This window comes from Andrographis paniculata, unplaced genomic scaffold, assembly GCF_009805555.1.
Source record: "Andrographis paniculata isolate CXL003 unplaced genomic scaffold, ASM980555v1 Contig62END, whole genome shotgun sequence".
NCBI lineage: Eukaryota > Viridiplantae > Streptophyta > Magnoliopsida > Lamiales > Acanthaceae > Andrographis > Andrographis paniculata.
This window is the reverse complement of record NW_026137598.1, coordinates 5,838,170-5,864,196: the sequence shown is the minus strand read 5'-3', so window position 1 is coordinate 5,864,196 and position 26,027 is coordinate 5,838,170. Positions and strand designations below refer to the sequence as shown.

Sequence of the window (26,027 nt, the reverse complement as noted above, 5' to 3'; positions counted from 1 at the left end):
CGCCATCTAAGCCATGTTAGAAGCTTCTGGATTTCTTGGACCCCTTCTTAATGGGCCTCAATAATTATTTGCTAATTTCATTAAAATTGTTTGATAGAATACAGATTATAATACTCTCTTAATTTTCTCGTTCAAATTTATTCACAATTTTTTTTGTTAACTTTTCTTTACTTTAAAAGTTTCTATTTTTTTTAAACTTGTGTACCATCAAATAAAATACAATTACAATTAGATACCGGAAGAGCATATATTTTAAAATATTTTAAAAACAATAAAATATCGAAAAATAAAAAGAAACGAGACTTCCCCGACACGCAGTGCTCCCATCATTTGTATTTTCAAAAATCAAAGGCAAAAATGATTCACGTCGAAGATGCCGGGAAAAATCCGAACCGAGGATCCTTAAACGGTAAATCGAGCGCTAATTGTAGCGATCGATTCAGCATTTCTAAGATGTCATCCAACTAGATCCCGGGATCTTAACAAGGCCCTTCTCTTCGACAAGCATCCTCATTCTTTTAGCATCGTCCCATCGCCCGGCAGCCGCGTAAATATTCGCGAGAAGAGCATGATAGCCGCTGCTCTCGGGCTCGAGCTCGAAACAATGTTCAGCCGCAATCTCGGCAAGCTCGACATTGCTGTGCAAGTTGCATGCGAGAAGCAACGCGCCCCAAACTCCGGCATGAGGCTGCATCGGCATGCTCTTGATCACCTCGTGCGCCTCCTCCAACCGTCCTGCTCTACCCAAAAGATCGACCACGATTGCGTAATGATCCCGAGACGGGATGATGTCGTGGCTCTCCATCGACTTAAAGCAACTGTAGCCTTCTTCGACCATGCCGGCGTGACTGTAAGCGCTCAGAATTCCGGTGAACGTAACGGCATTTGGGATTATCCCCGCGCCAATCATCTCCTCGAATAACTTGATCGCTTCGTATGCCCTACCGTTCGTGCTGAATCCAAGAATCATCGCCGTGTACGCGACTAAATCCTTTTTCTCCAAGGTGTTGAACAGCTCGTACGCTTTGTCGATGCTCCCGCACTTTGCGTACAAGTCAATGAAAGACGTTGCTAGATGATCGTCCATTCGAATACCCGATTCTGTTATGTATGATTCGATCCACGCCCCCGATTGCGAGTCTCCTAACTGCGAGCATGCCGAGATTGCGCTGGCCAGCGTCATTTTGTCGGGATGTAACTTTGCCGCTTTCCCCTTTGCAATGTCGACGAACAGCTCCAACGCTTCCTTGGCTCGGTTATTCTGCGCGAAGCAGGCGATCATGGCGTTGTAAAGAAATAAATCCTTCTCTACTATTCCGTCGAAGAGCTCTTTTGCGGCATCGACGCCGCTGTATTTCGAGTACGCCGATATCATCGTGATGTATGAAACCGTGTTCCTCTCTGGCATGGCGTCGAAAAAGCTTCGTGCGAATTCAATCCTCCCGCACTCGACATAGCCGACGATCATCGCATTCCATGACGCCGAATTCCTCTCCGGCATTCTTCGGAACAATTCGTAGGCCTGTTCCATGTCGTTAGCTCTTGCGTACCCCGTCACCATCGAGTTCCAAGAGATTACATCTCTCTCAGGCATTTCGTCGAACACACCCTGCGCCATTGCCAGGTCGCCATGCCTGACGTACCCTGCGAGCATCGAGTTCCATGTGACCACATTCTTCTCACGAATTTCGTCGAACACCTTGCGTGCAATGTCCATTCCTCCCAATTTCGAGTAGAAATCGACAAGTGCGGTTTGGACGAAAACAACCTTGCTGAATCCGAGCTTCTCCGCTTGACAATGGATCATTAGTCCCCCCGATCCACAAGGAATCCTTGCACATGATTTGAGGGCGGACGATACGGAAAATGTGTTGGGAAGAATCCCGATTCCTTGCATTTGTGCGAATAGAGTGAGAGCTTCTTGGAAACGGCCGTGCTGAGAAAGATAACGGATTGTAAAGGACGCCGTTAAAGCGTCCGGACGCCGCATGCGGCGGAGGATTGACTTGACATATGCGGCGGTGCTCGGCGAGTAATGCGCGGGGGATTTTAGGGTTTGGCGGATTAGCAGCGGCTCGAGATGGTTGGAATTGGTGACGATAATCTGGCACTGGATTTGCTTCGCTTGATTCGTCGTCAGAAACTTGTCCAGCAAAATTGTGAGCTTCGAAACTTGCATTTGCACAAGTTTCCAAAGATCTCTTCCTATTCTTCTTCTTCTTTTCAACGTTTTCAAGTTTCTTCCGACATCCGAAATTTGAAGTGTTCATCCTCGATTGACGCCATGAAAACAGCCGCCGAGACTTGTGAATCAGTTTTACATGTTCAGGCATTTTATTGAAACCGATATTAGTACGTTGGGGTTGTTCTTGAAACATTTTTTATCAGACGCAATTAGCAAAATATATACTCCTATATTTTATATCTCAGCATAAAATAATAGGAGTATTTTTTATATTAATTTTGTGATAATTCTCCTAGTATAATTTATTTTATAATGATTGAATTAATATGGTTTATTAGATTTATATATAATACGAGTTGAATGAAAAATATTGCCTGGAAGGTGAGTGCATACTGTTGTTTCAATGCTTAATGTTGAAATGCATACAAATAGCAACAATACATTACATTGGTAATGTTAATACTACAAGATGTAGATACACAAAAGGCTTGGATTGTCTTAACTTTAATGACCGATGTAAGAGCGTGACAAAATAAGAGGGGTTTTTCTTACTTTCCCACTTCAGAAACAACCTACTACTAGCATTATATATTTATTTATTATTAACAAGGACGGATAAAAACACAACACAACCCTACCCTACCCTACCCTACTGGCTACTCTGCTATGCTGAATTTTTCTAACATTGCATAGCCTCATTGAACGCTACTGAATTAGGGAGGAAGTGATGGTTTCCGGACATGGACTTCCAAAAGTTATTCCATGCCTTTAGAGGACTAACTGATTCTAGAATTGGCAAGTATGTATTCGTAGTAGTTCTACGGTGAGAAAGCAAACCGCGTGCAGAGAAAACCATCAGTTCTGTCGAGTCCATGTACCCTCGTATCCTCGACACGAATCCACCTTCTTGGAATTGCAGGTTTGTTTCCTGTGCGTAGAGCCGGGTTGGGGTTGGGGTTGGTTCTACGGATAAGGTATGGGCATGTTCCCTTGGAGCGGGGTTCTCGACTGACATGTGGTTTGTGATCCCATGTGATTCCCAGTCGATGTTTTGCAGAAGTTCAGCTGCTCGTTCAGGGGAATGTGAGGGATTGTTTTGGAGATGCAGAGCTTGTTCGATGGCTAATGCTTCGACTTGTAACTTTAGGTTTCGGAGATGGATGCTGATTCTGGCGGAGACAGCATCGTAGAGTTCTCCTCTTGGTATGCTTTCCCTGTCCCCTTCGATTATATCATCGAAACTAATGGGCTCGCCTACAAGAATGGTCACCTGCACGATTGCCAATTAGGAGACATGAGGTATCAAACAAAATTTGGTATATATGTCCTGGAAGTGTAGACTTTGAAGTAGAATTAGATCGTACTGTTTTGCCGATTTTTGGGAACTTGGCTCCTACAGGCATGACCTCTTGCATTCCAGTATGCACAAAGGGAACAACCAAGGGTACATTGTCGGCGTCCAAGACCAACCTACAAAAATTGTAATCACACATTTTTAGTCAAATCTGATTTAAATCAGGGAATATGGTACTCTCGACTAATATACTTCTTTGGAATTATAACCCATTGCAGACTAATGAATTATGAAACACATTGCAAACATGGATCGATGAGTCAGGACAACACAGCTTCATTGCCATCTAAAATAATCACATCATTAGTTTATATTATAAAAGGCGGTGACACCATATATCATTTGATAATGCCATGGAAATTCACAATGTAAGCAAAAAAATTTCATCCATACCCAAGTAAGACGATGATTAATAAGGCGTACATATGCTTTTATGCATGCCTAGTGTAGCACTATAGATTGGTAAGTGGTAACATACACAGCATCATATACTATTTAATACCTCCAGATTGCAAATTGTATTAAGGATACACAACTCCAGAAAAGTAATCAATAAATAGAAACCATCAATAGTACATCAACATGGCAGCATACCTCCCAATGCCTCTTTTGGCAGGACGTATTGTTTTCCCACCATCTCGAGAGCGACTACCTTCTGGGAATATGTGAACCCACCCACCTCGGTTTAATTTGGAAATAGCAAGGTCCATCCCCTGTAGAAAAGAGAATATAAATTAACTGTAAGATTTATTCTGCTACATCCTTTTACACAAATAACAGTTTTCTGAAGAAAAACCAACTTGAAGCCACTCTAGTTTATTACAGAACTAAAATATCAACAGTAATGGATAGAAATTAGAATCCAACAAATATTTAATATTAGATCAGTTGGTAAGATTCCCAGAGAAGTATCTTTCTTATTTAAAAAATAAAGAGAATAAGAGTCACAAAACAGGGCATCAAGAACTTGATAAACAATCAATATAAAAAGCAAAATGTTTAAAGATCCATAATCATCAAATTCTGTGAAACTAACAACTATATGAGAGAATTAATAGAAATACCTTCTGATATAATCCATCCCCACGAGAAACTGGGAACACTTTCACATACTTGAAGAATGCTGATGTAACTGGATTTGTGAAACATCTATCAGATGCACAAAGTGTCCATCTTACTCCATTTGCATCAAACATCATACTAGGAGGAAGTAAGGAAGCTATAACCAAAGGGTCATCCATAGCTGCAACATGATTGCTAACCTAGTAGAATCATGCACGCAAAAAGGATAAAATCAATAACAATGGGAACTGGTATTTCAAAGCAGCTTCTTGATATTGCTCCATTTGGATTTGCTATCTAATTTATCTTCTCAACAGATATTATACTTTTTATTTTTTTCTTATTTGCTTTTGAGGCCTGACCTCTTTTTTTGGCATGAAACTGTAGGAACTCAAGGAAATATTGTTCATTGTATTATGAAATCATTGTCGATACTTCCTCCGTCCCACATCTCATATATAATTTAATTACATGTTAAATTTACTAATCTATAATTATCTCAATCTTAATTACAGATATTGTATGATTGTATCCTTCTACTAATATTTTTTTTTATAATTTACTAATTATGCTACCCGTAAAATTTTGTATCTACAGTATACAAGACACCATATATGGGACGAAGGGAGCATGAACTTAACCACAAAGAGAAGAAGTAATTGCCGGAAGTAGTGAATAATTAGTAGTAAAATATTCTCAGTTATGTTATGATTCTTGGCTAGCTTCTGATGTGTATTTAGATAATGAAAATGATACAATTACAGAACTAAGTCATTATAGATTGTCAGCCCAAAGAACCTTATGCATTGGGAAACCTATCGTTTCATAACTTCAAAGAAACAATGATAACATAAACAGATCCAGAAATGGTTGTACCGTAATCAGTGACTTGTTCTCTGGTCGATGCAACACTGCATTTTGCAATTTATCTGCACCAAATATCTATCAAGAAAAAACAATAGTTTTTAAATATCTAAACAAAGAGCAAGGTACATAATTTAATAATGGTAATAATAATAAGATATGGCTTCACCTGAATACGGTTGAGACCATGCATAAAAACATGGCAAACATTTCCAATCACAGGAACAGCTACAGCTTGGAGCATGCGGGTCAGTACTGAATCATATTCTGCATCAATATCTTTACTCACTGCGGTACAAAATGTAGAGATTAGGGATCTAAAAAAGACATGCTGATATCCAGATTGAGCCAAAAGACGAAGTGAAGAGAGGCACATTGCTAGAAGAAGTAAGGTTATACAGTCAATAGTAGCACCAAATACACCACACAGCAACACAATTACATGAAAAACCTTCCCAAGTTCAAACATAATAAGCAGTATCAAGGCCAGTCCCTTCTTCCTATCCATTCAACGAATTCCATTACATTGTTGATAACATAACTATCAGCTTTTGATTTGCCTGGCTGCGTCTATCAGCAATTCCAGCCAAAAAAAAAAAATAGATATTGCACCTAGTGCAGCAGATACAAACTTCTTAACTATATGAAAACCGCAGCCAAATCTTCCCCGCATTCCATGACCAATTTTAAAAGAAGAAACATTAATTACACAAAAATCAATCCCATTAGATATCAGCAAAACGCAGAGTAATGGCATAAAAAATAATGGCCACCTCTCTTGTGGTAAAAAGTGGAGGAAGATGGCAGAGAATCGCGACGAAAATCGGAAAGGCGATCAAGCCACCGCTGAACTGTAGATGAAAAGTATCTCCCGCCGCTGATCCTTATATTCCTGCGACGGTGATAGTTCACCGCAGTAACTCTGAAACGATCCCTCAGCCGACGCTGCAGCGATTTCGCCCCTTCCGCCATCAAATCACCTCTGCATTCTCTCCACCGCCCCACCGCCATTCCTCAAATCCACAGACACCAAATATACGATGAAATTTCAACTCAAATGCGATGGAAAGGTGAGACGTCAGCAGATCCAGAGATCGCACGGTAGAGAAGTGAGCGGCGCGAGTGCAGTATGTATGAGGAAGGAGGGAAGTTATAGCTGTTTTAATCCCTAGGGGTTTATAAACAGGAATCGCTTTGCTCTATCTTACGCAGGGGTAGTGCACGGTAGCATAATGGATATATGCAACATTTATGTATGCGTCTCCGCGGGCCACACAGCGTGTTTGTGTAACTCTTAAATACTTCACACGTTGGAAGCAATTCTCAAATTTTAGGATATAAATTAAGGTATAAAAATTAAAATACTTTTAAAGGGTGCGTTTGTTTGAAAGATTTGGTGGAATTTCATTATTCCTATCAAATTTCCCCAAAAATATCAAATCGTATTTATTTTTTATTTTTATATTATATCTAAAAACATCACATTCTTATTTATATCACAAATTCAAAATTTTTACTATTTAGTGTTTAATCTCAATCTAAAATCCAAACACACCCAAATATTCGTTGAAATGTAAAATTTGATATTCTTCTTAATAAAATATTATAATAATGTTACGAGAATATATAAAATTTGCTCGACTTTTTATTTAAATTTTATTTTAAATAATGTATTTTTTAATGTGATATTTGAGAAAAATAAATAAATAAATTATAGTACTAATTAAAAATTATAAATCCATTTTAGAAATACAAACCAAACAGATATGGATATACACTGTGACAAAATTAGTAATGTTTATCATAAAATTTTAAATGTTGTATAAAAATAATTAAAATATATTTGAATTATCATATTAAATATTTATAAAATTTTGTATAAATTTAAAAAATAAAATAAATAAACAAAAACAAGTATCTAAATGACTCATGCCAAATACACTAGCATATATATCCCAGTTCAGTTGAGCAAGCCACAAGATAAAACCAAATCCAGATGTAACCAACATTAGAAATTAAGGCAGGCAAGACATAAAGCACACAGCACAGCAGCAAAGCATCATATAGAATCAAAGCAGACCCATTGATCTTATTTATGTGCTAAGGACTTTTGCGATCCTTTCGGTAGGAACCAATGGAAGATGGGATGCAACTTTGTACCCTTTCCCGGCAGCATACTGCACGCCTTCATTGTACTTCTCCGTATAGTAGCTCGCTGTCGGGGCGATGGCCTTGGCCACGCGCGGGAAGAGGGGGAGTTGGTTGAGCGAGCGCCACGCCGTTGCTGCGTACTGCTCGGCCACCGGTTCATACTTGGTGTAAAGACCCTTTGCAGTAGGCTCATATTTGGCGTACACAGTTTTCGCAAGCTCGGAGGCTGTTCCCACAACACCGTTGCTCTTGACTTCCGACACAACAGATCGGGCTGCTGCAGGTGCTTTCTGAGCCTTCTTGAAGGCTTGAACTGAAACCTCTTTCAGTGTTGGGGGGACACGGCTCTGAACTTTGTTCACGGATTCGTCAACCTGGAATATAGGTCAATTAGATTTGGATCATTCTCAAGATGAATGCTATAAGCTCTTTGGGTAATGGTAACTCTAGTGAAGGACTTGATAGATTTGTTATAATGATTGCATAAACTTCATCAAATGTCGTTCAAAACAACCGGTAATCACTGATATACATGCAGTAAAGGTTAATACAAAAGGAAACCTTTTGCAAAATGTGTAGGACTCCTTACTCCATCAAGTTAAATCTTATCAAGAACTGTTCTGTAATGGGGAATTGCTCAAATAGTCACATTTATAGGTTAATACAGTTCAATTTACAAAGCTTAAACTGGATTCGAGACTGATTAAAGTTTAGAACTGGATTCGAGATTGATTTAAGGTTCAGATTTGAAAATTATTGATAACACATAAACCCCAACAAAGAATGTCCTTTCTTCACTCAAAACACTCGTCCGCCAAACTACTATTCACTAAATCACATAAAAACGCACATAGAGTCACTAATGATCCGTACAGTTCAATCCAACACTACCTTCCTTCCTAATGGAAATCAGGAGCATAGAAAACATCTAACTTATTCATGGAGATTGCAGAATCTAATCAAAATTATCTCAACTATTTCAACGAATTGGGTGAAAGACAGATCCTTAATTCACAACTCAAACCACTTGTAATACTCGTTTTCAAAAATCCAAACGCATATTAAAAAAAAAAAAAAAAAACATACCTTCCTATCGACGAACTTAAGAACTTCCACGGGAACACCTTGATACTTTTCGTAAACCGGCCGAACCACGGTTTTGACAGTCCCTTCCACGGTGTCCACGCTGTGCTTAAGAGGTCCCGAATTCTCCTTCGCATAACTGTACAGTTTCGCGGCGTACATCAACGTATGAAGAGTCGCAATCTGAACGAACTCAAGGTATTTGAGCCTCTGCTCCTCTTCACTCTTCACCTTCGCAAGCGCAACAAATCAACCGATCAATCATCAATCAATCAATCAACCCCAAAACTCAAATCAAAACAACACAAAACGAAATCCTTACCAACAAAGGTTGTTGAAGGTTGGAATCCGCTTCCGCCATCGATAATCAATCGCAATACAATTAGAACCCTAGTTTCCTCGCTTCTATCGCCTTCCGAAATTCGATATTTGAGACGGTTAGATTCTGTGAACAGAACAGAATATATATATATAGCGGAGCAACCAAGAATGAAAAATCGCGTGTATTGGGAAATGTGAAAAGGGTGAGCGTACGCGTAGCTGTTCGTCTCCGGTGCTAAGGAAAACCGCTGACTACTTAACTGTTAAGAAATCGTGATTTAGGTTCCTGCAAAAATCGTGTTTTTGGTACCTGAAAAAAGCGTGTCTCAAAATATAAGCCCGACATAGGCGGCGTCCGCATAGCGGAAAAGATGCATTTTCAGGTGCGTTTGTTTTGGGATTGTATTTTAAATATATTAAATTCATACTCTCCTCCGTCCAATTATAAAGTATACATATTTTTATTTTGAAACGTTAAATTATAAAATAACTATTTTATTAAATATTTTATTTTTTTCTCTAAATATTTTTATTTTATATTATATTATTACTTTTATACCAAAAAATAAAAACAAAAATATTATTACATTATTTTTACCTTTTCACTATAATTAAAATAATATTATTTATTAAATTTTGTACCAAAAATAAATATATACTTGACAAAGAGAGTATTATATCTGCAACATAATATCAAACTAGATATATATTGAAATATTAGAATAATTTGAAAATAATAAAATTTAAACAAAAATAAATATTCTATATACTATAAATAAGCATTTATTATAATATTTTTAATAGATTATAATGTTTTAATATTTTAAATAGAAACGAACATATAAGTAGTGTGTTTAATTTAATCAAATTGTTGACAAATAGTAAGTAAATATATTTATTATTAAAATAAATAACTAGGAGATTATATCACGTTAAAATTTAATTATTTTAATTTAAAATATTACATTCAATAATTTTGAGAGTAATCATTTTTTTTTTCATTTGAAATATTATTTTTATTATTTTTTGTTTGTTTATTTAAAAATATTATTTCATTATAATAAAATTAATTATTTATTCATTAAAAAATATATATTGATATAATAATCTAATATTCGTATTGTTTTTTTTTTAAATAAATTACAATTATTTTTAATATATTTCTTTGAACAATTCAATTAGATTTTAATTTGAAATTGAAGTTTTGATCTAAATTTTTAATTATTACTTTAATGTGATGTTTTATAAATAATATATATATATATTATTAAGAAATATATTGTTTTGATAATACCAGCAATTTTAGTTTTAAATGCAAAACAAACACACCTAAATATGTGTTGGTCTTATTATTATTATTATTAAATATTTTATCGGAATAGTGATTTTTCATTTAAATATATTATGATTTGATAGAATAAAGTAATATATATTTATTTATAGAAAATTCAATATTTTATAAGTTGTATTACAAAAATTAAAATAGAAAATACTATATGTAAAAAAGATACAATATTTAATATGCCCCATCTTTTAAGTAATGCCAATTTTACAATATTTTAATAATAATAATAATAATATTATTCTCTCTGTCCCACTTCTTACTTCTACATTTTCATTTTCATTTGTTCATTTATTTTATCATTTTTTTTAAAAAAATAATTATACATTTTAATTTTATTTTTAAAAAATTAATTTATAATTTATAAAATTTTAATTATATTAATCAATTATCTTAATCTTAATTTATAATTATTTTTATTATATAATAATTATTTTCATTAATACATTTTAAATTATTTACTAATTATACCCATCGTAAATTTCTGTGTCTCCGGGAAGGAGGGAGTATTATTTAGACGCAAACGAAATTTATATCCGGGAAAGAGGGAGTATTATTTAGACCAAACGAAATTTAGGCTTTACGAAGATGCTACCATTTCTTGTTGGTCAGGCCTATATGAAGATGGGCTTCTAACTTAAAAATTACCAAAAGTTTTAAATACATTTTTTTTCTTTTTTTAAAAAAATACGAACTATTATATTTAAAATTATTGTATATTCAAAGCAATATGTATATCATTAATTAATAGCACACCAAAAATTTATTTTAATATAAACTTTAGTAAAAATCATCATAATAATCTGAAACTACAAATAAAAAAGCCCAAATATATATACAAGAGTATACGTTAGGATAATACTCCCTCCATCTCAGATACCGTGTCTGTTACACTATAGACACTGTATTTTAGGAGATATATAATTAGTAGATGATTAAGAATGTATTAGTAAAAATAATTATCCTATAATATAAATAATTATAAATTAAGATTAAGATAACTAATTAGTTTAATTAAAATTAAAAAAAATAAATAAAATTTAAAAATTTAAAATAAGATTAAAGTGTGTAATCATTTTTCAGAAAAGAAAAGTGACATGGTATGTGGGACGGATAGAAACGGCAACGTGGACATGGTATCTGGGACGGAGAGAGTATATTATAAATGTATATTGATTTTAATTTAAATCGTACGACTAACGTAGTTGGTCATAATCAACACTTTAATTGTTCCCGGTAATTATAATTATTGTTTGATTAATTTTAATTTTAATTTAAAAATTTTAGATGAAAATTGATAAAAATATTAATTATAACTAACCAACATGCTACATGCACAATATATACACTTTGAATTGTAGCGATAACGAATTCTCACATTATAAAATAATAATAAGTAAATAACTAAATAAAAGGCAAATTGTAATAAAGATGTAAAAATGTTGATGATCTTTCTAGTGCACTAAATCATTGTAATCCCCGCAAACCCATGTGACACTTATGTTGCATACTAATAATTACATGTAACATAATTATATATTTAATTTTCATATGTACATCTTACGTCTTGTTTAATTATGTTTTGGGAGTGATTCGTTACTTTGAATTATTTTACGAATAATATTATCTCCGTCGTATAACAAAGTATTCATTTACTTTTTGTTTGTTGATCTTTGAATATTAATTATTAATCAATTTGTATTACAAATAAAGATAAAATGACAAAAATAATTATATTGGTGTCTTATAATACTAATATAATGATATTTGTATAAAAAATTATATAAATATAAAAATATTTTTAATGTTAAGTACAATGACACAAAAGTCAAATAAATATTTTGTTACGATACGGACAAAATACAGCATTTATATAAATAATAAATAGTTAATATAATATTATACATAAATAAAAATTTAAAGCAAGGTTGTACAAATTTTCTTTTAGACTTTCCTAAAAGAATCTATTATGTGTAGATAATATTAATTTTATAATCAATTATTTATTTATTTTTTCGATGTGAGTTTTAATTTGTTTTCCCCAATATTAAAATATATATTATCACAATATGTAACAATACTATAATAATAAATTTTTAATTTTTTTATTAAAATATTTACGATTTTTTGGTTTAAAAATTATTATTATTATATAAAAGATTGTTCCGGTGAAAGGTAAAGTGTCTAATAAGTTTAATAGGTGAACTTACCACTATAAAATTACGAGTTCATTAAGTTTATTAATTTAAATGTGATATTACGTGAGAGTAATAAAACTATTTTCAACTCATTAATTCTATTTATTTACTTTTAATTCTAAATATACACTTGCTATAATAATTTCACTTCGATCGTAACTCTATTTTTCACTATTATTTTTTAAATATTCAATTTTTTCTATTATTTTAAACAACTTTTTATATTTATAATTTAAAATAATTTTTAAATTTTCTATTATTTTAAACAATCTTTTATTTTTATAATTTAAAATAATTTTTTTAAAAAACTTAGAAAAATAAGAAATAAATTTTAAAATAAAAATAAAAAATTTTAAAATAAAAAAAAGAAAGCAATGTCATTTTTACATTACTATTATGCAACATCAAAATTGGCATTAGCACTATAGCAATGTAAAAAAATGACGCACGATCCAAATCTACCAACCAAGCGCCGTTACGCTGGATTGGAGATGATGGCCTAAATAAACTATCTTATGTGGAGGTGAACCCATCACAGGAACTTCCAACTCAATAATCTGGTAACTGAACAGCCACTATATAATTGATGTGATAATATATTTTTTAATAAAATTATTGTTGATTGACAATAGTAAAATTTACACACATATATAAACAAAGCCTTTATAAAGCTATGAAAAGCGACGAATATAATATAAAAATAAATGGGAATCACAAACGCAAAAGATAATTTATCCACTTTTATATATAGGGCACATTACACTTCCCCTCCATTATGCCGCATTAAATGCGATACATCAATTTACACTACCCCTTTCAACCAATATTCGACTTTTTGGCTTCTAGAGATGACTCGATGGATTTAGCCCATAGGTAATAATCTAATACACTACTAAAATATGTGTTTCTTTAGTCAAATTTTACAATTTAGATTCTGCATTTTTCAAAAATATTATATCTCACAAAATATTTCATTAAACATTATTTTAATTCCAAATTAAAACCAAAAGATTGAATTTGCTAAAGCGTGGAGAATTTATACAAATAACTCCAAGTGAGGTATTGACTTCCCCAACAAGTTTTATATTCAAGATTGCCTTTATTATTATCTTTGACATAGTTCAATCCATTTTCACACACTAATTACGGCTTTGCACGTTTTCCAATGTCGAAAAAAGTTGCACAAAATCATTTGTATCAACAGTGAAGTTTTAGAAGGAAAGGAAAAGAGCAAATACTACAAAAGAGGCTTCTCCAACATTCATGTCTAGATTATCGAATCGTACCAAATATATATTTAACCAATTGAAATGAAATTTGAAGATGTGTTAAAACTAATGAAGACAGCTTGAACATAAATTGAAGACGATACTCAAATAATGATTAACCTCAAAGCTTTGATAATCTGCAAGTAAATATCCATCACCTCTATTTGAATTACAGGTTTCTAGACTCGGTGGAAATGTGATTGTAAGTTATTATCCACAATAACACTGATGAAATTTGTCCGTATATCACACAAATAGCACACAATCATACGTTCCCTCCTTCATCCGTCAATTTATAGCATACGAAATAGCAGCAACACTAGCCATTCAAAATTTAAAAATGAAAATATTTAATTAATTCAGAGAATTACTGGAGAGATGACTTCCGTCCATCTTCTTTCCTTTCAGCGCCGGCAGCGAGTGATGGCGCTGCAGCCGCGCCTGTACGGATTGGCCTGCGCGCCAGGTCGGCAGTTGTAGTACGACGCGCCGCGCCGCGAGCAAGGCACACTGTTCCTCCGCAGCGCTCCGTAGCTGATGTACCGCCGCATCGCTAAGATGCGCCTGGTGGACTCCGATTCCAGCTCGAACTCCTCGTCCACCTCCTCGCTCCCAATCAGACATCCGCCGACGGTTCCTTTGCATCCAGATCTCACCACCGGCGCCATCCACGCCACCGCCACGCCGTGGTCCCCACTCGCCGACACATTGGCGAGCAAGAGCGACACGATCGAGCATAACAACAGTAGCATTCTCTTCGAGACGCCTCTCATCATTCCGATCGAAAGGCTGGCACTCGTTTCTCGCCGACAAATCTCGCGAAAATTCCTCGTTTTCTCTATCTGGATTCCCTCACTTTCTGCGTGGGAGGTGAGAGAAAGAACAAACCAGCTATAAAGCAAGTGAGCAGGAGCTGTTTATACAAATACACCTATATATATACACATCAATATTTTTTTATTTTAAAAAATAAAAAAATAAATCGCGGCTAATAATTAAGGCGGAATATAATATTGCGATAATGCCGCTTCGCATACAACTCGTTTCTGTTTTTCATTTTTGGCAGCACACACAGCTTTTTATTATTTTTATAAAAAAAACTAATAATTAAAAGAAAATTAAAGTAAAACAAAAATAGCAGTGGACGAAACGATTTCTTCAGACAACTATGCAATGCAAGTGAAAATGACATTTATCAATTTATCAACAAACATAAAAACAATCCTCAAACGATAATATATATGCACTATCAAAAATAAAACCAAGAAAATGTCATATTAATATAATAGTTATGGCATGGGTATATTACAATAATCAATACAAGTCACACATACATTTACTATTATTGCGATGCATATTTAATTTTTCATACTTGTAATTGAAAATACTGATACAATTATTTAGATGTCTAAATAAAGTATAAAATGAAGTGTATATAATAATTTATTCATGGATATACATGGATGAAGTAATAGTAACAACTAACAAATAATTGGTTGGTTATACTTATACTGTATAGTATAGTACGAGTGCGGTGAATTTTACACAATGAATCGGGCGTGTTTGGTGGAGTAATAAATTGGGTGGTCCGGGCCTCGTTTAATAACTTTCCAACACGGAATTTATGGGAAAGCAGGCAAGCACCTGATGCCCACTTTATTGTGGGTCCAGGACTTCTTCACCCTTAAGTCAGCGCCAAAACCAATTGCCAAACACGACTTTATTTTACTTTTTTTTTTTAATAATAATAATAAATTAATTAATAAATAACTTAAAATTATTGTCGGTCAGAATTTCCCATTTCTTTGGGTTAAATAAATAATAATAATACGTTAAAAGAACATGTACAAATCTATAGAAGAATAATAATAACATTAAATAAATTATTTCAATAATAATAATTCGGTGTTAGCGCGTCTACTTTTCAGCTAAACAAACAGCTGTGCTAATACGGGGTGTGACATAACGTGTCAAAATATTATTCTCCACTTACGTTTTATTGATTGTCTTTTACTTATTTCAAATCAATTCTACGTATTTATAACCTATACGTATTTTTAAAATACCATATTAAATATTTTTTATTCAAAGTATTTTATATTAAAATATATCTTATGTCAGAATGCCCGGACTCCAGGCCAGGGCATGGGCATGATCTAAAACCCCTAACAATTTCAACTACATACAGTACGAGTGAATGCTTTAGATGATAATTTAGTTTTTATAAATCAGAATACTAATAAATAGATCCAATGCATACTAAACTTATCACAAAAAAGAAGCATTTTGGGCATGAAGTGACTGTAACATAACAGTAGATGGAGAGGAAGATGGTACGTACTCGACATCCGGCGAAGGCGACTCCTGGCACTCTCCGATGCCGGTGGGTTGGCTTTCTGAGGTTCATCTTCCCGGAAGGGTGCTGAGAATTCACCTTGGTACAGCTCTTCGATGTCCCTACAATGACAAGCAATACAGCATAGGAATTCTTATGTTCATGTAGTTTCACCGATTCGCTCAAGCTTTCGAGAAAGAAAATTGAACAAAACAAAATTCATGGGTCCTGAGCTGCATCGAGGCTTACCTGTTTCCTATAAATTCTCTAGATTTTCGAATCAAGATCGGACTATCAATGAACTCCAGTGTGCCAAGACTTCCGATCCAATGCTATACATATTGTGCCTGAAATTAGCCTAGGATCATCAGGAAGGAATGACACCCGGTAAACTAAAAAGTACAATAAACAACTGGATTACCAATTTACAGCAATGTATGCACACACTGACACAATAAATATGATATAGCCATACGAATAGGGTTTTGTGTGCCGACTCTTTTATGCAGTGGCAAGTATTATAGGTAGAAGACATAAGCACCATCTCATCGCCAAGAAACAAAACAAAACAAAACGAATGCAGAAGTACCTTGAATGAAAAACATTAACATTAACATATTGGCATGAAAAAAAGGTAAAACTTCCGCAGCAATGTTATCAATGGTTATGAAGAACATGGTTGATGCAAGTTTTTAGTACTAATTATCGAAAAGTATTGAAATTTGGGAGAGTAGACTCACTTCCATGCCGGAGAGAGACGAATCTTTTTATCCATCCTTCACAGAAATATCCTTCCGTAACTTCTCATCCAGCTCTGCATTTGAATCAAGCAGTTTTGTATATTTTTCCTAATAGCCTTTGAGCATCAGCTGCTTTTCCGGGTTTTGCAAGGACAAAACTGAGATGATTTACAGTAGTTCCACATGGAGTGAAGCCTCTGTCGGTCATCTCTTTAAACAAACTTCTGGCCTCAGCTTGACACAATTTCATTACAGACTTTTCCCGATTTGACAACTTGCACCATCCAGTTATAAGTATGTCATAAGTTGAGGAATTAGGGCGAACTCCTCTAGCGCCCATCTCTTTCAGAAGCTCCATTGCCTGCTTCATCTTCCCCACCTCGGCAAAATCATGGATAAGTAAATTGTACGTGCTGGTCCGAGGCACGAACCCCTTGGTTATCATTTCACAATAAAGCCTTATGGATTCTTTCTTGTCCCCAATCCTCCCATGGGCGGAAACCAGAATGTCGTACGTGGTAGCATTTGGAACAAAGCCTTTTTCTTTCATTTCGAAAAGTAGGACCCCCACCTTATCCATGGATCTCATTGCTGAGAATCCACCTAGAAGAATGTTATACGTCGTAATATTAGGAAAAACTCCGACGGACAACATTTTAGAATACGTAGAGAAAGCCTTATCTACATGTGTCCCTCTGCAGTATCCTTGGATCAGAGCATTGAATGTAGCAGTATTCGCCGAAATGCCTGACTCCACCATTTCGTCCAGCACGGATGCTGCTTTTCTAGTCATCTTCAAGCCGCATAAAATGGTGATGAGATTGTTGTAAACCTCAAGATTTACATCAAGCCCCATTGTTACGAGCTTCTTGTGCATCTTGAAGATAACATCAGACATTCTCGCCTTGGAAACAGCGGCGAGAATGAGTCTGTGAATAACCGGAGTTGGACAAAACCCCAAAGCAGATAACTCATTCAACAAATCCATCGCCTCGTTAAATTTTCCAGACTCACAAAGCCCTTCGACCAAAACATTGCAAGTTATTCTATTAGGCTGTAAGCCCTGAGTTCTCATTTCATCCAAGAACCGAAGAGCATCGTTCAATTTCCCAGCCGCACAGTGAGACTTGATTAACGTGTTGAATGTAGCATGATCTGGTGCTAAACCGAGCCTTTTCATTTCGGTATAAATAGATAGAGCATCGTACTTGCCACATCTGAGCAAACCATTAAGCAAAACGTTGTACGTAATGGTATCAAATTCTATACCTTTAGCTCGGATCTCCTGTGCAAATTCAAGGGCGACTGGCGCTTTCCCGGCTTTGAAAAGTCCATCAATCAATGAGGTATAGTTAACACGGTCAGGCAAGAATCCCTTTGACACAGAATCTCTAAACATCGCCTCTGCCTCGTCTATCCTTCCCTCTCTTTTGAAATTGTTCAGAAAAGCATCGAGTATGAAGACATTATCATCCACCCCTCGACTTTTCATATCCTCGTAGACTCCTTTACCAATTTCTTTCTCACCAGCTTTAAAACAACAATCTATTAGGGAGCCATAGGTGAAAACATTCGGCATAATGTTTCGATCAATCATGTCCTGCAGCAAATCAATCGCTGTTTTGAGAAGTCCGGATTTTACATAACCATTCACTATTGAAGAATAAGTCACCACATTCGGAACAACATTTCTCTCCTTCATTTCCTGCATTACTAACTCCACACCCTCCATTTCACCTATTTTACAGCGACCATCAATCAATGCAGAATAGGTGACAACACTTGGCATTACACCACACTCTACAAGATAGCGAAACGTGTCTTCTCCTTCTCTCGTCCTACCAACCTTAAACATCCCATCGAGCAATGAAGTCAACACCACTGCATCAAAAGCAATTCCACGAACCACCATTTGCCCTTGCAAGCCAAACACAGCCATCACATCACCATTTTTAAGGAGAAAATCGATTAAAATCGAATAGGTAACACAGTTCGGGTCTAAACCCACCCTAACCATCTCATCAAACACATATTTCGCCTCAGCTAACCTCCCACTCTTAAGTAGCGCATTAACACCACAACTATATGCTACTACGTCACAATAAATTTCTTCTGCAATCATGTCATTGAACACACTCAACGCTTCTTCAGTTCGACCATGCTTGCTATATCCACTGACAAAACTAGTATAAGCAATGCAATTATTTTCCAAGAGCTCCTCCACAAGAATCTTGGCGCGGTCAAAATCTCCCATCTCACAATAAGCATTAATAAAACTATTATATGTAAAGCTATCAGGTATGAACCCCTCCTTCACCATACCCTCCATCAACTCAAGACCGCTCTCGATGTTACCAAACTTGCAATGGCCGTTTATCAATGTGTTGAAAGTTACAATATCTCTACAAACTCTAACATTATTCACATCACTACACAGCATTTCCATTACCAAATTTGCTTTCTCCAACATACCCTTGTCACAAAATCCCTTCATCAATATATTACAAGTAAAGCTATCATAATCCAAACCCAATTTAATCATCACAGAAACCAATCCAAGCCCTAATTCTACTTGCTCATGTTTACAAAACCCCCAAATCATAGTATTGTAAGTAACTAGATCACTCTCAAATCTACAATCCCTTAGCAGTTCAATTGCTCGGTCTAAGCCCCCAATTTTACAGAGTGAATGAACAACTATGTTCTTGGTAATCACATTCGGCACCACACCAGCAGAAATCATTTCCTGATAAATTTCCATTACCTGATGGACTAATCCCGTGCAATTGAAATGGTGCAACAGGCCATTCCAGGCGCGAATCTCCTGCGTGAAGGTGCAATTCCGCATGACGGAGAAAGCAGCCGTGGCTTTGGAGAGGCGCCGGTGCCGGAGGAAGAGGTGAATAAGGGTGCAAAAGAAGGAGGCGTAGAATTCGTCTGGGCGGTTACTTGGAGTTCTGAGTGATGAGAAGGAAGAGGCAACCATAGTCGGGGGTCGAATGGATTGACGGAGCATCCACTTGCCTCCAAGGCGTTCGATGAAATGCCGCACTGGCTTTCTCATCGTACTGGTTCAATTCAGACCATCAATTCAACGGTGGGCTTCATCGGCGAGGGCGACAGCAACTCTGATGCTTTGAGTTGTGCTTTGGAAGCTTTCAGACCCAGAGGAGAAGTATCGCAGAGGCGTCAAAATGTCAAACGAAGTCCCTGGAGATGTCTCAGAATTCAACTCCTTGAGCCTAATATATACACAAATATATATATATATATACATGGGAAAAAATCAATTTTTGTCTATAGCTAAAATTTATTAATTTTGGTCTCAATATAAAAACTCTATCAATTTTAGTCCGAATATAAACAATTCAAATCCATTTTGGTTCAACTATAAACAATTTCAATCAATTTTGGTTTCACCGTTAAAAAGTTAACGAAAATCGCTGACGTGGATATGACGGGAGTGACTGGCAGTTGACCCGAAAAGTACACATGGTCATGTATATTTGCGTGTATAATTATACATGATTATGTTATTACATGTCATTTACAATTATATGTACATTTCTATTTTAGTTTAAAATTTTATTTTTTATTATATTTTTTTAAAAAAAAATATTTTGAATTTAAAATAGTTGATAGAGTTAAAATGAATAAAATCACTGATTATAATTAAATATAAAAATTTATAAAATATATTCTTTTGAAAGGTTTTGTCTAAAATTTTGTTATTAAAAAAAAAATTTCCTCTTACAAACATCCAATTACACAACTATTTTTTAATTTTGTAGTATTGAAAATTAATTTATTATTTCAATACAATAATTAGATGTTTGTAAGAAATTTCTTTTTACAAAATCTTAAAAAAGAACATACTCGATAAATATTCCCTCCGTCCCATAACTAAATATCCATTTGTTTTCTGCACTAGTATGAATAAAGTAAAAATGACTAAAATACCTTTATTAATATATGTGATATAAAGATAATGACATTTGTGTAATATATTTTGTAAGTTGTAAGAGTATTTATAATGTTAATGGGACGGACTCCATTGCGTCCACGTCAGCAATTTCCGTTAATTCTTTAAGGAACAAAATCGATTAAAATTGTTTATAATAAGATCAAAATTAATAAATTTTAATTATATTGACACAAAAATTGATTTTTTTCATATATATATATATATATATGTTTTATTACACCGTTTGGATATTATGATGATTATTGATCTCCCTTCTCTATTTTTGGCCAAAACACTCTTGGCAACAAGAGCAGATTGAATTTGCACAAAAGAGATGAACATAACTTAAAACACGCAACATAACATCTCTTCTTCCAAAACACACAACAAAGACACTCTCTCACCGATGTGCCATTTAAAACCGTTCAAGTTTATCTCACCATTCAAGTTTGCTTATTCCCAAAAGGAAGAGGGTGCAAAGAAAGCATGAGGCCAAAGCCAGCCAAATAGTTACAGTTTCATGAGATGCAGACACCATCCATCACTGAGATCATATCGTTCCACACAACATATTTATAGATAGGAGGATCGGGTTTACGGTTCGTAGCGACACCCGTTTGTTTGTTTGTTCATTTTTCAGCGCAACAACACAGCACCGCCGACTATCAACGGTTTTGGGATGGAGCACGGTCAGCCCCATGCCTCTGGCGGAGACTCCCCAGCCTGATTCCTGTATCGGTGACAGGCGGAGGTTGAATTGGCCCCCAAATTGGATCTCTATCGATGACCTGGTTGATGGGGTAGGAGGAAGGCTGGTGGTCCCAATCCCAAGCAGTGTAGTGCTCATGGAGGGGGTTCTCGGGTTCTTGGAAGGCTCTGCCAGTCGTCCCACCGGACGATATGAAGTGAAAGCCACTGGGCTGATCTGGTGAAGCTGCTGCAGCAGGGATAACTTGAGCCAAACCCCTGAGATTCGAAGATCTTCTTCTGCTGGATAAGCCTGTGGAGCGTGCTGTTGGATTGACAGTGGACTGCTGAAAGTGGGGCTGGAGAGAACGGTCATGGGGTCGAGAAGCAGTGCCCGGGTAGCGGGGAAGCACTGATGAGGTAACTGAACTGGGAGCTCGGCCGGAAGAGCTGCAAAGGAATAGGAATCGACAGATATTTAAACAGCCTGTCTTACAAAAGCATAGAGTCGAACGAATGTACTGACCTGTGGCCGAGAATGAATGGGTGAATTCCAGGTCTTGTGATATCAGAGTTGTTCCTGGTTGGTCTCTGAGTCATGGGTGGCATCGACTGTTCTGCAGCATTGACACGATTGGTTGTAGCGAATGGAGAAGACTGGTACCAGCTATGATAGTGTGCATCCACTGAAGGGAAGGCGTAGGAATTGGAGACTTCACTAGGAACTGACGGGCCGCTCCAGTGAGTATTGAAATTAGATCCATCCGAAACACTGACACTTGATGCTGAAGAGGATGGATGAATTGGCCCGAAATAGGCGACATATGGGCAAGGATGAGAAGTAGATGACACCGGGACGTGCTCGCCGCCAAATATGGCATGATGTGCTATAAGATCAGGATCTATGGAATAACGTACGCTCAAGTTACAAAAGCTAATTGTTTAAAAGTGAAAATAATTAGATAAATAGAGAGAAGGGAATCTTACATGTAGAGGGCGAAAACTCCCCTTCGCTGCAAAAGTAAATTATAATTAGCTGAATAATATGATAGCAGTACAAAATGACAAACATAAGCACGGTCTACGTTCTAAAAACCTTAACGATCAACAAAGAAGATGTGAGAATGGTTCGGTCAGGATTGTGCTTACTCAAAAGATGAAGCGAGCCTTGTTACTCCATTGAATGGGCACCAATGAACTCCAAACGTCTGAAAAATGTATATTTAAAGAAGATCATCAGCGATTTTTGACCAGGTAAAGGTTTCAATGCAGACATATATATAGCTTCAGAAAATGTTGAAGTAAGAAATGTAAGTAGTTCTATAGGGCAATGCTAGTGAGATCAGCTGATTACCTGTTTCAATGTTCACATGTCTATCATAAAGATGATCTTAGTAAGAATGGATTCGTGGAACAAATGACATGCGGAGAAAGGTGCTTCTTGTAGAGTAAGGTGAACAGTCGTGAGTATAGTATTATCTAAAAGTGAACAATCTGTTATCGAGTAGGACAAAAAGATGATGAAGAAAAAGAGTATATTTTAGCGGATATAACGTCATGCAGTCAATGCCAATTAAGCTCACAACTGTCTCGGATCAAGTAAAAACAAGTTCAATTGAAGGCATAAAACACTGTTGAAAGCGCACATGAGATTAGCAACGTGCCTTCACGATCAACTTACACGAGGAATGTCTGATGAAATAAGGAAGATCTTACAGCATATAAAAGGTACGACTGCTGATTTGACCCAATAATGTGATGTGTAGTTTATATATTGTCCTTTGTTGTATAAATAAGTCAATTGTGCTATCTAGTTTTATTAAATGTGCTGACAGGTCCAATTACGTCACACGATATCAAAAGAATATTGTGCAAACTATGACATATACATATAATATACTAACTGTAATCACTTGGGTTAAAATGGTACCATTTCTGAATAGCCGAAATCATACAAATCATCCTCATGCGCCCAATCGTCCATGCTAAATTCAGGTACTGGACGGCTACCATTTGCATACAACCATTGTCCTTTCTCAATTTTCCGACAGTTGGGACACTGCATTGCTCCCTTCACATTAAAAGCTGAGCCTATGCAATCTGTATGCATTAAGCAAAATATATATATATATATATACATATACTAAAATGAGAAACAAAACCCTCTGAGACAGAGAAGCATATATATGCATATCTAGTACAAAGCCAAATAAACAGAACACCGCACAAATCTTGTATCAGAACAATGCAAAACAATAAGCACAACGCGGCGAAATATGATCCATGTAATTGGGCTTAAAAAGGAAACTCAACATACCAAAATTAAAGCTACCAAGACGTGTTAGTAAGAGGCGGCCAATTAATGCGAGTATGGACTACAAACATTGAACAGTAAAACGACAAGAACCGACTTACTTTAACCTAATCCCAGTATGAGACAGATTTAATTTCTAGTTCTGATTCATTTTACAGCCCAAGTTGTCCTTTTGAAATTACTTCAACTACCATATATAACGTACCTGATCTGTAGACTACTTCATTGATCAGTTTCAACTGTTTCTATCATCAAATGTGTCGGGAGAATTCACATCCCATTGGCTGTAGTGTAATACTCTTTTACGTCATCGTTTGCAAGTTCAAATTTTAAGCAGCATTGACTTAGGAAGGGACAAAAACAATACTGTTATGGATGATCTTCAGATTCTTCACGATTTTAACCAACAAAATTAATTATACTCAACATTTTAGGAGCATCCCAAGGTGTAGCATTCATGCGCGGCATGCCAGAACAAATTATTATTATTCAAACTTCTATATCCCCTACAAAATATGATCGCAAACAAGTATAAAAGCATATAACCAAATTAAGATATACTTTCAGATCAATTTTTATGAGAGTATTTGGTTGTATTTACAACTCCACATGCTACAGTAACCTAATTTTTTTCACCTTAAAACACATCATCAACCTATTTTCCATTTAGTACATATTACCCTACATTTTATTTTCTATTCAGCGTCAAGGAGCTATGTCAATTCAAATTTTAATATTCCCAAAACAACGAAACACACCCTACATCTTTATTTATCAATCTCTAGATACAGGGGTCATTATTAAAATAGTAAATGAACACCACATGTAAAAAATCATGGCTAATGGAATGAGTCAATCATCCACTTTGGTATCTTATTGAACAAAAAGGGTGCTTATGATTTAGAGAAAAGAAAGAAGTCATCTATATTACTTGCCGCAACATCTTCACAACTAGCATTTCGCATCAACAAAAAAAAGAATTTGAATTCTTTAAGCATTTAAGGAGTTGATGAGCTAGTCAATCCATACGAGTAGAAAACTCTCACCCACAAAAATGTAATAGATCCTATCCACCATTACCATTATTTCATGCCTGACAAATAAAAATGAGATTAACAAATATATATATATATATATTTGTATATCACACTTCGAAATTTTACATATTACCGGCACAAATGTAGATGTTTGTGTGTATAGAATAAAAGTAGCATCTCAAGCATTTTAACACAATAACAAGCAGCTCCATCTATGAAAAGAATCAATTTTGCAAAATCTGATAGCTAAAATTTGAAAAATCTCAAGCTAATGACTTTCTGGTAACCAAACATTTCAACGACACTTTAACTTACAAAATCAGGAAGACAAAAAAACAAGCTAGATCCTGAAAATTTAACAAACTCATCACTCACCTAGGTGAAATTTATGCCCACATTGAAGCTTCGCCCAGGATCTATCCCCATTATCAGTTACCAAATCCAAGCAAATGGAGCACGAAACCGAGGCCACCGACACCTTCCCACCGCCATCGTCCAGAAGATCCCGATCTCCCAATCCCATATTCAACACTAATCTTCAAATTCCACTGGAACCGACAAAACCCTAACTCGCCACAATCCAAAACCCCCACCCCACCCCGACCCAAAAACGATTAAAAGAAGAGAAACCTCCCAAACGAAATGAAAACCGAAATCAGATTAGCAGCAGGATTTCGGCATAAAATAGACAGTTGAAATGAATATTTGGGGCAGAAGGGAGAAAAAAACGCAGGAAAGCATCAAGATTGTCTTTTTATTTTTTCTTCCCTAATTTTTCTCTCACTCCATTGTTCCGCCGTTGGAAGTAATTAGGGATTTGGTGTGTGTGCGTTCCGTGGTTTTGTTGATTGTTTTGGGGGAAAGTTGTTCAGCTGCTGCTGACCCAACCAAGCAAGCAAGGGATAACGATGAAGCCAAGATCAAGATCATCTTGTGAATGGACGGCTGAGATCGATTCTTATTTTTAAGCATGGTCGGTCAGTCGGTCTCTTTTGGTTGCTTGACCCAACCGTGTCTTGATTTTGTTTTAATTTAATTTAATTATATCAAGTGTTTTAAATTAATTGAACTAATTAAATGATTAATATTATGGAAAATGATATTTACATTGGTATACTAAAT

At 35.6% G+C, this 26,027-nt stretch overlaps 6 protein-coding genes across 8 annotated transcripts; all 6 read right to left on the bottom strand.

The window, feature by feature from the left end:
- Positions 1-154: 154 nt before the first annotated feature.
- Positions 155-2,517, bottom strand: LOC127261380 (pentatricopeptide repeat-containing protein At4g22760). The gene has a single exon (XM_051289713.1). The coding sequence runs from the start codon at positions 2,177-2,179 to the stop codon at positions 449-451; it is 1,731 nt and encodes a 576-aa protein (XP_051145670.1). The 5' UTR covers positions 2,180-2,517; the 3' UTR covers positions 155-448.
- Positions 2,518-2,661: 144 nt separating this feature from the next.
- LOC127261381 (uncharacterized) lies at positions 2,662-6,998 on the bottom strand. Of its 2 annotated transcripts, XM_051289714.1 has the most exons (7): positions 6,239-6,998; positions 5,635-5,753; positions 5,478-5,543; positions 4,604-4,801; positions 4,134-4,252; positions 3,550-3,655; positions 2,662-3,455 (listed from the first exon to the last, which is right to left on the bottom strand). In XM_051289714.1, exons 1-7 carry the CDS (start codon positions 6,474-6,476, stop codon positions 2,865-2,867), a joined length of 1,437 nt encoding a protein of 478 aa, XP_051145671.1. In that variant the 5' UTR covers positions 6,477-6,998; the 3' UTR covers positions 2,662-2,864. The 2 variants fall into 2 exon arrangements, with proteins under 2 accessions (XP_051145671.1, XP_051145672.1); XM_051289715.1 differs by lacking the exon at positions 4,604-4,801.
- A 386-nt stretch (positions 6,999-7,384) lies between these two features.
- Positions 7,385-9,216, bottom strand: LOC127261383 (stress-related protein). The gene is made up of 3 exons (XM_051289717.1): positions 9,022-9,216; positions 8,703-8,930; positions 7,385-7,990 (listed from the first exon to the last, which is right to left on the bottom strand). Exons 1-3 carry the CDS (start codon positions 9,058-9,060, stop codon positions 7,559-7,561), a joined length of 699 nt encoding a protein of 232 aa, XP_051145674.1. The 5' UTR covers positions 9,061-9,216; the 3' UTR covers positions 7,385-7,558.
- A 5,016-nt stretch (positions 9,217-14,232) lies between these two features.
- Positions 14,233-14,601, bottom strand: LOC127260449 (rapid alkalinization factor). The gene has a single exon (XM_051288182.1). It carries the CDS (start codon positions 14,599-14,601, stop codon positions 14,233-14,235), a length of 369 nt encoding a protein of 122 aa, XP_051144139.1.
- LOC127260863 (pentatricopeptide repeat-containing protein At5g14770, mitochondrial) lies at positions 14,597-20,134 on the bottom strand. 2 transcript variants are annotated; one of them, XM_051288849.1, is made up of 4 exons: positions 16,904-20,134; positions 16,413-16,510; positions 16,170-16,285; positions 14,597-14,719 (listed from the first exon to the last, which is right to left on the bottom strand). In XM_051288849.1, the coding sequence occupies exon 1, from the start codon at positions 19,965-19,967 to the stop codon at positions 16,989-16,991; it is 2,979 nt and encodes a 992-aa protein (XP_051144806.1). In that variant the 5' UTR covers positions 19,968-20,134; the 3' UTR covers positions 14,597-14,719; positions 16,170-16,285; positions 16,413-16,510; positions 16,904-16,988. The 2 variants fall into 2 exon arrangements, with proteins under 2 accessions (XP_051144806.1, XP_051144805.1); XM_051288848.1 differs by having other exon boundaries at positions 14,621-14,759.
- Positions 20,135-21,208: 1,074 nt separating this feature from the next.
- Positions 21,209-25,770, bottom strand: LOC127260895 (E3 ubiquitin-protein ligase RFI2). Its single transcript, XM_051288912.1, has 6 exons — positions 25,281-25,770; positions 23,485-23,654; positions 22,704-22,762; positions 22,542-22,567; positions 22,081-22,456; positions 21,209-22,004 (listed from the first exon to the last, which is right to left on the bottom strand). Exons 1-6 carry the CDS (start codon positions 25,426-25,428, stop codon positions 21,533-21,535), a joined length of 1,251 nt encoding a protein of 416 aa, XP_051144869.1. The 5' UTR covers positions 25,429-25,770; the 3' UTR covers positions 21,209-21,532.
- Between the last annotated feature and the right edge of the window lie 257 nt (positions 25,771-26,027).

Bases quoted from the DNA above. Each gene is read 5' to 3' on its own strand.
- LOC127260895 (XM_051288912.1), bottom strand. From the start codon at position 25,428: ATGGGATTGGGAGATCGGGATCTTCTGGACGATGGCGGTGGGAAGGTG. The intron at 23,655-25,280 runs GTGAGTGATGAG...TAATGCATACAG, and splicing joins TGGGCATAAATTTCACCTAG to ATTGCATAGGCTCAGCTTTT. The intron at 22,005-22,080 runs GTCAGTACATTC...ATTCCTTTGCAG, and splicing joins CCATTCATTCTCGGCCACAG to CTCTTCCGGCCGAGCTCCCA.
- LOC127261383 (XM_051289717.1), bottom strand. From the start codon at position 9,060: ATGGCGGAAGCGGATTCCAACCTTCAACAACCTTTGTTG. The intron at 8,931-9,021 runs GTAAGGATTTCG...GCGCTTGCGAAG, and splicing joins ACCTTCAACAACCTTTGTTG to GTGAAGAGTGAAGAGGAGCA. The intron at 7,991-8,702 runs GTATGTTTTTTT...CCTATATTCCAG, and splicing joins TTAAGTTCGTCGATAGGAAG to GTTGACGAATCCGTGAACAA.
- LOC127261380 (XM_051289713.1), bottom strand. From the start codon at position 2,179: ATGCAAGTTTCGAAGCTCACAATTTTGCTGGACAAGTTTCTGACGACG.
- LOC127260449 (XM_051288182.1), bottom strand. From the start codon at position 14,601: ATGAGAGGCGTCTCGAAGAGAATGCTACTGTTGTTATGCTCGATCGTG.
- LOC127261381 (XM_051289714.1), bottom strand. From the start codon at position 6,476: ATGGCGGTGGGGCGGTGGAGAGAATGCAGAGGTGATTTGATGGCGGAA. The intron at 5,544-5,634 runs GTGAAGCCATAT...TTTTCTTGATAG, and splicing joins ATGGTCTCAACCGTATTCAG to ATATTTGGTGCAGATAAATT. The intron at 4,802-5,477 runs GTACAACCATTT...TGATTCTACTAG, and splicing joins AGAACAAGTCACTGATTACG to GTTAGCAATCATGTTGCAGC.
- LOC127260863 (XM_051288849.1), bottom strand. From the start codon at position 19,967: ATGAGAAAGCCAGTGCGGCATTTCATCGAACGCCTTGGAGGCAAGTGG.